At 46.1% G+C, this 11,064-nt stretch overlaps 1 protein-coding gene and 1 pseudogene across 1 annotated transcript; one reads left to right on the top strand and one right to left on the bottom strand.

Annotated features, from left to right (window-relative positions):
• The window catches only part of LOC102840127, a 60,672-nt pseudogene extending 52,770 nt beyond the window's left edge, over positions 1–7,902 (bottom strand).
• A 683-nt stretch (positions 7,903–8,585) lies between these two features.
• On the top strand, positions 8,586–9,894 carry PAQR9 (progestin and adipoQ receptor family member IX). Its single transcript, XM_006869860.1, has one exon. It carries the CDS (start codon positions 8,656–8,658, stop codon positions 9,784–9,786), a length of 1,131 nt encoding a protein of 376 aa, XP_006869922.1. The 5' UTR covers positions 8,586–8,655; the 3' UTR covers positions 9,787–9,894.
• The last annotated feature ends 1,170 nt before the right edge of the window (positions 9,895–11,064 follow it).

The following is an 11,064-nucleotide window of genomic DNA, read 5'->3' as shown; positions in this document are numbered from 1 at the left end:
TCTTTAGAAGTCAAAGTGGCTAGACTTTGACTCTCAGACTTCTGACATATTATCAGGAGGGACATCGTGTTTGGTAAAGTGGAGGGTCAAAGAAAAAGAGGAAAACCCTCAATGAGGTGGATTGGCACAGTGGCAGAAGCAATGGACTCAAGTGTAACAACAATTGTGAGATGAAGGACTGGGCAGTGTTTCGATTTATTGTTCATAGGTTCGCTATGAACCGGAACTGACTCAACAGCACCTAACAACAACAACCAGTAGGTGCATCCTTCCAGTGTCATCAGACACAAATCTAAAACCTCAGCCTTTCACCTCTACCTTCCATGGGAGACTGGCAGGCTATCTGGCTCCTGCAGGAGTTGCCAAGTCCCAGGGAGAGCACAGGAAATGGCACTTGGAGAAGACCCTTAACAAACCCTGATGGCAGCCCACTCCTGGCTGCTCCCTGTGTTGGTCTCCCCAAAGGGGATCAGGCTTGGGGCTATGTGTGCGCCTTAAACTTCAGGACACCCACATGTTCGTGCCAGGAGTAATGATGGGCCTCTGTGCCAGCTCAAGTGTCTCTCTGCAGTTGCAGGCTCGCTGTGCTCTCACCAGCTGGTTAGTTATTGGTGTGCAGAGGTTTGAAAAGCTCTTGCCACACTGCCAAAACTCTAAGTATCAGGAGGAAGATCTGTTCAGTTCTAAAAGCCCAGGCCATAGTCAAAGAGGGTGTAAAGTTTTTATGCTTATCAGGTACTATACCAGCATTGACATTTGCTTCTCTGTATTTCAGCTAAGGTGAACACATGGTGAGACAGAATCCTAAACAGACTCCTCTGTGCTGCAGGGGTGCTAAGAGATGCTATTAATAGAAGAGATTTTAGGAATTCTCTTTGATACAAACTACTTTGTTAGGATTGACCTTTAAAATTCAAATTAAGGCTTTGAAATTCTTTCCTATCACAACAGCCCAATATCTCGATAATTTGCTAGTCCACCCAGTCAACATGCCTTCTTTCATAGGCTTAGCAGAGTGGGAGTGGTGGTGGTGGTGGTGTGGGGTGGCACACATCCTTTGTTTTGTTTTGAAGATCCCCAAGTCATTGACACTGAAGTGCAGTCCATAGCCAACAGCTTTTGTGTTTTCTATTTTGAGGTTAGCATTTCTGGGGTGTGGAGGTCAGTTAATTAGAGAAGATACTGCCCGAGCAGAGTCAACACACGTATTCTTGAACTGACCACAACTCTGGACTTAGAAAGCTCTGAGTGAGGGTCTTCTAGCCACTGCACAGATATTTAAGTACCCACTATGTGCCAGGTACTCTGACAGGGGCTTGGGGTTGGGGATAGAATATTGAGCAAAGCCATTGCCCTCTTTTCAGTATGGAGAAAGAAACGCTAAATATATTACACACTCTAATGTTGGTTCAAATTTACCAGCTGCTCCTTGGAAATCCTATACATGGTCTTTACGAGTTATAACTGACTCAACAACTGTAATGTCAGTAGTGAAGTGACAAGAACAGCATAAAACAGGGTGATAGGGCAGAGTGACAAGGACTGCCATTTTAGTAAGAGGTGGGGGGGGGGGCAGAAATGGTTTCTGAGAAGTGGTGGCATCGATGAGAGACCTGACTGAAGGAAGGAGAATGCCTCTGAGGCAGAGAGAAATAGCAAGTGCAAGAATCCTGTGGAAGCTAGCAGGCCACCGCTGAATCAGGAAAAGGCAACTTAGATTTACAAATGCATTGCTTTTATGATCCCATGTCCAATCACTGGACCTGGTATTAATTTTTAATAATTTGAGACTATGTTGTGCTTCTATCTACTGTTAACAGGTTAGAGTGTACATGATGTTTAGCACATATCTTACAAGTAAGGCTATTGGAAACATGATGGTGTTTGATGCAATATTAAAATACTCCTGGTTTCTAAATGGCTGCATCAAGTAACCACAAAATGGTTGTATTAAGACATTGTTGTTAAGTGCTGTCAAGTTGGTTCTTATTCACAGCGACCCTGTGTGGAGTGTCTGAGAAGTAACTGGTGGGTTTGAACTGCTGACTTTATAGGCTCATTTTTACAGTGCTCATTCTACAGCACCGCACCAAGACATTGTGGACCTATTTATTTCCCCTGCAATTAACAACAGGGGATTTATCTTTGTTTTGCTCCACCCCGCTCCTCTGCTTTTCCATGCCATGAGTTCCTAGTGCTGTGCACATCGTTGATGTTTATCGTTGCTTGTTGATTAAAACTGGGGACCTTCTCCTGAATGCTCATTGTAGCTGTAGTCAATAACCCCTACCTGGTACTGGCTAATCTGTCTAGATAGCGAAATTAAGTGTGTATAAGAATGTTGGTGGGGTGGTGGTGGTGGTGGAGGTGGGTGGGACAGGGAGGAATCAAGAATAAAACAAAGCTAATGCATTTTGACTATAGAATTCTCAGAACGCAAGGCTCGAACGAAACATGTCAATGAGTGGCCGTACGAATAATTATTTTGGTAGCAAAAAAATTTACCTTGTTCATTGTGCAGAAATGAATTAATCATGTTGATGATACTCTTATTGATAACTCTGAATTCTTGTGGCTTTCACATGAAGTGGGCACAAAATGAAAGTGAGGTCACTAAAACACACTTAAAACAGCAGGACACATGGCATATGACACCCTTCATTTAGCGATTTGCACTTAGATAATTATGTTGATAAGTAGTACCAACAAACAGATGTTAAACACCAGTGAGACGGAAAATCATTACATTAAAGCTCTAAATGGAACAGTTTGGGCAAGTCAGGCCCAAATTGAAGCCAGTAGCTGAATATTTTCCTTTCTGCATTAATCAATCACTGTAATCAATAACATTGTGCTAAGTGCAGGGCTCATCTAGGAAATCACAGAACCTTCTATCTGGTTATCTACAGAGTCCAGTGGTAATAATACACATATTTTACTCATTTAGAGGAAGATGTTCTTTATATTAAACGTACTTTCCAGCCATGCCTAAGTAATACCCAGCATCACATTTTAGTGCCCACACACCTTATTTGGCATCATTCAGGGACTTTCTAACCAGATCCAATTGGTGACTACATTCTAATGTTAATTTATGGATTACCTTGGGCCAAGGATGCAGCAGTGAGTTGTTCTCATTTGTTGTGCTCATTTAATTATTTACATAGTTTTCCAACAACACCAAAACTTAAAATAGAAGGGGAGGTTATGTGTGGTAGTAAGTCTCTTACAGATTCTCAGAGTTGTTTGCACAACAGCTTCCTGGGAGGCAGCACCCTTTAAAGGAAAGTGTGAGGGCTTTGGAATTAGTAAGATTTGGCTCTTGGCTCTGCTACCCAGCTGTGTAACACCTCTGAGCTTCTGTTTTTTTGTTTGAAAATGCGGCTAGTGTATTTACCTTGTGAAGAGTGTTTTGAGAATTAGAGATAATATATATAAAGTACCTATCACAAATAATCAGTAAGTAAAAACTATCATCATAAATGAGAAGAGAGTTACAGTAAGTGAACTTACGAATTAACTGGCATTTCCATTCTAAGATTCTTAAGAGTTCTAAGTTCTAAACTCCTACTCCAACCACAAATGTGTTGAGTGCCCATTATGTGCAAAGCACAGTTTCATGGAAAATCTTCCATTAAAAATGGGGTGCAGGAACTCAGTAGCCTACCTTGTAAGTCTGTATAGATATTTCTAAATTTAAATAAATGCAAGTTACCTAAAACACTCTACTCAAAAAATCAACAATCTAAAACAAAACAGTCTCCTCCCAAAGATTAGCTCTAAATGAGGGTGACTGTAACAAGTAAACATGAGGCCTTTGTAGGAAGACAATATGAGCTCTAGCCAGGAAACAGGAAGGACAGATTGGAAGTTAGAGGAGGGGCTGAAGGCCCAAGTACTAGGGAAGGTCTGGTTAGAGTTTGAGGATTGTCAGTTGACTAATAGTGACAGCACCACACCCTTCCCAGGGACCTCACAGGTAAGAGGAGGAAGGTAGTCCATCCTGTATCTGGGAGAGGGGATGGACAAACAAGAGCAATGGTCAACCAAGAGTTGATTACATACCTTTATTAAAATGTTTTGATTCCCACACCCTACATATATTTATAAATGACTTCCATGTTGTTGTTGTTGTTATGTGCCGTGGAGTCGGTTCTGACTCATAGTGACCCTGCACAGGGTTTCCGAGGCTGTTAATCTTTACGGGAGCAGAACGCCTCATCTTTCTCCCGCGGAGCAGTTGGTGGTTTCGAACTGCTGACCTTGCGGTTCGCAGCACGATTCATAACCACTACGCTACCAGAGATCCTTGTACTACATATTAATTTAATTATATAGTAAAACCTACACAACATATGTCCTGCTGTGGTGCTGTGGGTTAATGTGCTGGACTGCAAAATTGGTTTGAGCCACAAGATCTGTGGTTCAAGCTCACCAGCTACTCCTCGGAAACCCTACACAGGGTTGCTATGGGTCGGAACCAATTTGACGGCACATAACAACAACACAACATATAGACATTTAAAAGGATGACATATATTTAAACAGACGTTGTGATATTTTGTTCTTTACCCTACTAAGTGTGTTATTCTTTGTGTGCTCCTTAATCAATCTTTTTGTGCTCTCACTAGTAGAAAATAGATGACTTTACATCAAGGCAAGGGATTGTGGAGTCATCTCTTCTTGCATACGACAAGACAGAATCACCCTCTACAACGCTCCAGCTTTTCTTCGAAAGGTAACCCTGTAACCAAGAAAATGCACAGCAGGAATTCTGTCAGTAAGAATTCAATCTCTCACCACTCCTCTTCAGTTTCTAGGCATCTTCTGGCTTTGGATTGCACAACTTCTCCCCAGAGGCTGCCATAGTTACATCTGACTCCACAGTCATGAGGTTTTTCCACTAGTAGGAAGCACAGACCCTATATTTTGGTAGTGACTTACAAGAGTTTGGATGATAATATGGCTATTTCCTATATGATGAAAAAGAAAGCACTTTCTTTAGACCACCTACTCTGAGGGCAGATACTGGAAACTATAGAATTCTTTATAGTCTTGGATGCAATGAAGGACTAAGCCCATAGTGGACTTTTTGTTTGGTTGACTGGGTATTTTTTATGACACCCCTCACCCCCAGATAAATGAGACTAGGAAAAAGTATTTCTTTCGAAAACAGGTGTATTCTTAGCAAATATAGCATATTTTCCTGCAAAATTTTGCAGATAGCTAATTATCCCTATTAGAAAAATTTCTGTGGGATTTCTATGTATGCTTCATTTTACTACTGTAGTGAGAGACACAGATACACCTATAGTTGGTCTACAAGAACAGATTGTGAAAAGCCACATCCGTGGCCTGGTTTGAAGAGCTATATTTGGGTAGCTCTTTTTGCCTCTCAACTCTGGCACTGGCTTTCCAGTGTAATACCAGGTGATTCTTCTCTGGGAAGAAATGGTTACCTTAGTGATGCTTTATCTCCCAGTGCACCTTCCAGGCAATGGCAGCCAGCCCATTGCTTCTATCTGTGCAGCCAAGCCCTGTGGATGTGAGCCTGGTTCTCACTGACAAGAGGCAGTTAACTTACTGAAATTGAAAACAAACTACAAGAGCCAGTCTGTATGGGATTGTTGTTGTTGTTAAGTGCCATCAAGTCGGTTCTGACCCATAGCGACCCTGTATAGGGTTTCCAAGGAGCGACTGGTGAGCTTGAACTCCCAACCTTGCAGTTCCAACGACCTTGCAGTCTGGCACATTAATCCACAGAGCCACACCAGGGCTCCGTGTGGGATTAGGAAAACTTATTTTTATAATAGAAAAAGAATTTAAGAAAAATTAATTCTGTAGATTAGTAGTAATTGAGGAAAGCCTTACTATTTTATTTTATAAACTTAGGTCAGTTTTGCTGCTTTCCTTGGTTCCTTTTTGACTTGGCTTTATCAAGGTGCAAGCAAGGACAACTGTCTGGATTTGGCACCACAGAACTTTCCTGACTTGGCATCTATTGCTTTTATTCTGGTGGCAGGGGGAAGGGAATGAATGAGAAAGCCAGAAATAAAAAAGACTTGTTGAATTATAAGAATGCTATGACAAATATTTTGACTTTCCAAAATAATGTGTTTTTTTGTTTTGTTTTTAAACACCGTATTTTATTATAGTCAATTTCATCACTTAGTAATAAAGCTAGGATAAACACTGGACTCCTAACGACAAGGTCAGTTGTCCAAGTCCAACAGCCACTCCTCAGAAACCCTATACAGGGTCACTATGAATTAGAACCAACCCCACAGCACTTAACAACAGCAAATTTCATCTAACTAGAGTTTTTGCACATTTATTTAGTCAATTCCATTATCTTGTTAATATAACATAATATAATATAATAATGTAAGTGAACTTTCTATTATATTTTCCCCAATTATGGAAGTGAGCTGATAATGTAACTAAGAGATGGAAAAATATGGGAATTAGTATGTCATCATTTTTTAGCAGCTACAGCTCCAAATGTCTATGAAGTAATAAAGAGAATATTAAAAATTATTTTCTGATTAGTCCTAGATTCATGTTTATCATTCTTAGGTTTGACTTATAAATGCCGTAGTCTTAATCTCGTTTACAAATTAGCATGCATTCCTAGTCCACATGTGAAACCAAATTAGACTTCACTTAAGACCATAGACAGTAGAAAAACAAACAAAGTTTGATGCTAATAAACAATTCCAGAAACCTAAAAAGCACTTGGAGTCCTAGTGTGGCACTGGACCGCTAAACGAAAGGTGGGAGGTTCAAACCCACTAGGTGCTCCTCGGAAACCCTAGGAACAGACTCCACTGTTACTTACAACAACAAAAAGCACTTAGGAAAGTGCTGGGTCCCTTAAACATTAGCTTTTGTTATCTCAGCACTATCTCGTAGATTCAAAACCACCAGCTGCTCCTTGGAAACCCTATATAGAGTCGCTAACAACTATCTTGTAAGGTCAGTGATGCAAATTAGCTCAGTTACAGCTCCCAGGGCACCCGTGAAAAAGTTCTGAGAAATAGACCCCCGTTCCAAATAGTTCAAGGGTGTATGTTCACACCACAGTGTACAGCAACCATTTTCAAGATTCTCCAGTCTTCCTTTCTCCTGACCCCCAGCAATCTATTCTGGCAGGTTATTTCTGGTTAGTTATAAACCAAACCAATCCGTTGCTGTTGAGTCGATTCACATGCATAAGCTTTTATCCAAGCTACCCACCTCGCTGCCCTACGAACTGATCTTCATGCTCTTTTCCAGATATGTTAGAATGCAACTCCTTTTAATGCCCACCACTATTATTAGCCCTTGACAAAGGCACAGCTCTGGCAACCTCACGGAGACATTCAGAATCACCTGGTCATCAACTGAAATTTCTCCTTGAATTGTGGAGTTTGAGCAGCCCTCCCTGAGTTGTGGGACTCAGGGCTTCAAACAAGATTCCGAGTTGAAGACACAAGAAGAGGATGGATAACGCGTTGTGTGTGTGGGTGTGTGTGGGGAGTGGGGGGTGATCCAAAGGCTGGTGAGCGCAGCAGGAGATCGGTTACGGACGGTTCCTTTGTACTCGGCATGGGCGAGGGATAAGGAACAGTAGTGACGCACCTGAATAAGTCTGCAGGACTGAAAGAGATAAACCAAGCTTGTTGTGCTGCCGAGTGTGAAAGAGGCACAGACACACATACAGATATACACACACAAAAAAATTACAGGGGTGGGGGAGCAGTCCCAGGTATCAGACAATATCAGGGCACCAATCCGAACATCCCTAAGCCCCTCCAATTTCCTGAGTGCACCCCCTAACCTCCGGAGATTACTGTGATCCCGATATCTCCACTCTGCTCGGCCTCGGCGCGCCCGCCCCGCCCCCACCCGCAGTTCTCCCATCCCCCTGTGTCTCGCCCCCCCCCGCCCCCGCATCCCCCCCTCCCCCCCCCCCCCCCCGCCCCCGCCGCGAATGCGGTTCCCCAGTGTCCTCCCGAACGCCGACGCGGCAGTGGAGTTTCGAACCCTGGCGCCGACCCTCGCCCTCGACGCGTGTGATCGAGTCGCTGGCGCAGCCTTTGGCCCTCGCATCAATCATTAACGGGCCCGCTCCGGCAGCAGCCCGAGAAGGGGGATGGTACGGAACTCGAGACCGGGGACAACTCTAACCCCCGAGGCGGCTGAGAAACCCTAGCCGGGGAGGCCCTTGCCCTCCCTCGGTGCGCGCGTCCCTCCCTCCAGCGCCTCCGCTCGCACATCCCCGCCTCTTGCGCCGGGGGCGGCGGCGGAGGCGCCCGCACCGCGCGCACTGATGCCCAGTCACCGCCACGCCGCCGCCACCGCCGCAGTCCGCTGCTGCCGCAGCGCGGGCGGCCGCGAGCCGGGAGCAAAGAGGCTGGCGAAGGGGCCGCGAAGCCCCGCCGCCACCCCGCGCTCTTCTGCCAGTCGCCTCGGCGTCCGCTCTCCACTGCTTATTAATTTCTTATTTTGTTTTTTCAGGAGCGGCTGCTCAGAGGCGCAAGTCTTCTCTTGAACCTGCAGGGACGCCCCCGGCGCGGGCACAAAGGCTCCGACGGCGACCGGCGGGGGCTGCCGAGCACGCTGGAGCCGGCGCCAGAGGTCGCCTGCACGCGCCCTAGTAGAGCCCTGGGTACCATGCCGCGGCGACTGCAGCCCCGGGGCGCGGGCACAAAGGGCCCGCCCGCTACGGCCGCACTTGCTTCAGGGGCCACTCCACGTCCCCGCCGCGCCCCCGCCGACCCCGCAGTGTCGGCCAAGCCGCTGCTGCGTTGGGACGAGGTGCCAGACGACTTCGTGGAGTGCTTCATCCTGTCCGGCTACCGGCGGCTGCCTTGCACAGCGCAGGAGTGCCTGGCCTCGGTGCTGAAGCCAACTAACGAAACGCTCAACTTCTGGACGCACTTCATCCCGCTGCTGCTGTTCCTGAGCAAGTTCTGCCGCCTGTTCTTCCTGAGCGGCCGGGACGTGCCCTTTCACCACCCGTGGCTGCTGCCCCTGTGGTGCTATGCGTCGGGCGTGCTGCTGACCTTCGCCATGAGCTGCACAGCGCACGTGTTCAGCTGTCTGTCGCTGCGCCTGCGCGCCGCCTTCTTCTATCTGGACTACGCGTCCATCAGCTACTATGGCTTCGGCAGCACGGTGGCCTACTACTACTACCTGCTGCCGGGCTTGAGTTTGTTGGACGCCAGAGTCATGACCCCATACGTTCAGCAACGTCTGGGCTGGCACGTGGACTGCTCACGTCTGATCGCCGCGTACCGCGCTCTCGTGCTGCCTGTAGCCTTCGTGCTGGCGGTGGCCTGCACTGTGGCCTGCTGCAAGAGCCGCACCGACTGGTGTGCCTATCCGTTCGCGCTGCGCACCTTTGTCTTCGTCATGCCGCTCAGCATGGCCTGCCCCATCATGCTTGAGAGCTGGCTCTTCGATCTACGCGGGGAAAACCCCACACTCTTCGTGCACTTCTACCGCCGCTACTTCTGGCTGGTGGTGGCCGCCTTCTTCAACGTGAGCAAGATCCCCGAGCGCATCCAGCCGGGCCTCTTCGACATTATCGGCCACAGCCACCAGCTCTTCCACATATTTACCTTCCTCAGCATTTATGACCAAGTGTACTACGTGGAGGAGGGCCTGAGCCAGTTCCTCAAGGCGCCGCCTGCCGCACCCACCTTCTTGGGCACTGTGGGCTACATGCTGCTGTTGGTGATTTGCCTGGGGCTGGTCATCCGGAAGTTCCTAAACGTCTCTGAATTCTGCTGTAAGAAGTGAGCCGACCTTCCTTCCCCTTGGAGGAGGCCGCTGGTTCGCCCACCTGTTTGTTTGGAGCTACTGTTGTATTGGTTTGTTTTCAAGTTTTGTTGTGTTGCCTTCTTTGTTTGAGGAGGGTTCTGCAAAAACCACAGGAAGGGAAAGTCCAACTGCTGCAGGGGGATTCTAGGGCTCGTGGGGTTTTGGAAGAAAGGGTCAAGCAGGAGGGAGAAAGCCACTGATGGTTGCCCTTGGAAAAAATCTAGGGTGATTTGGAGAGGCTGTGACATCTAGGGATTCTCAAAAGCAGCGAATAAAATCCCAAACAGTTCGCTTTTGCGATCATCTTCTGTGCCCGCGGCAATAACAAGTAGCCCTCGTGAGTCAGGTAATGCCATAAAGAAGGTAAATAGACGAAATTCCCGTTATTTTCCATTTCAGTCTGAGGAGTGCTTGAATTTGTCAAAAGAATGGCGTTTTGTAGGAAAAGGGCACAAAGAGACACAAACCTAGGGCTTAACCTGCTAGAAAATGCATGGAAAGCGAACACACGTTAATGATTTAAAAATATTTCTCAGATGTTATTTAAATCATAATATATACAATACTTTTTCATAATTTATACAAAGCCTGTAATATGCACTGATTTTCCTTGTCACATAGTTTTGGATTTTGCAGCTCTTCTGCGTTCACGAACACTTGAACTGGACATCAGGGCAAAGCTGCTTCAGAGTTCTCAAATACTTTTTAAACAGTGTTTTCTGAAAGTCTGTGTGTGTCATGATACAACTTTGAATTATTCTACCTAAGGAACTCTTGCTAATGATGAGGAGGAGCTCAGGGGTTTGTATGGAGCCCCAGATTCCTATTTACTTTAATGTTGTCCACAAAAGCCACTCTGGTTTTTGTTTTATTCTGTTTTAATCTTATTCTTTCCTTCTCTACTTACTTAAATTGCCACTGGAATAAATGTGCCTTTTGAAGCAATGCCCAAGTGACTGGTCCTCAAATACAATTTCTTGCATGGGGGAATAGCAGGAGTAAGTTTTTCTTGACTGACTGCAAATCAGTTTTACATGTCCCTGCAGAAAAAGCATTGGACTGCTAGCCACAAGGTTGGCAGTTCAAACCCACCAGCCACTCCTTAAAAACCCTATACAGCAAGGGTGGGGAATGTCAGGCCCTTAGGTTGCATGGTGGTGGTGGTGGCTGTGTGCTGTTCATAGCGACCCTGCACAGGGTTTCTGAATCTGTAAATCTTTACAGGATCAGAACGCCTCATCTTTCTCTCTTGGAATA

Source organism: Chrysochloris asiatica, unplaced genomic scaffold (genome assembly GCF_000296735.1).
Source record: "Chrysochloris asiatica unplaced genomic scaffold, ChrAsi1.0 scaffold00136, whole genome shotgun sequence".
NCBI lineage: Eukaryota > Metazoa > Chordata > Mammalia > Afrosoricida > Chrysochloridae > Chrysochloris > Chrysochloris asiatica.
This window is presented reverse-complemented; position numbering and strand designations above follow the sequence as displayed.

What these genes read in the sequence shown, in the direction of transcription:
- PAQR9 (XM_006869860.1), top strand. Translation starts at nt 8,656, where the DNA reads ATGCCGCGGCGACTGCAGCCCCGGGGCGCGGGCACAAAGGGCCCGCCC.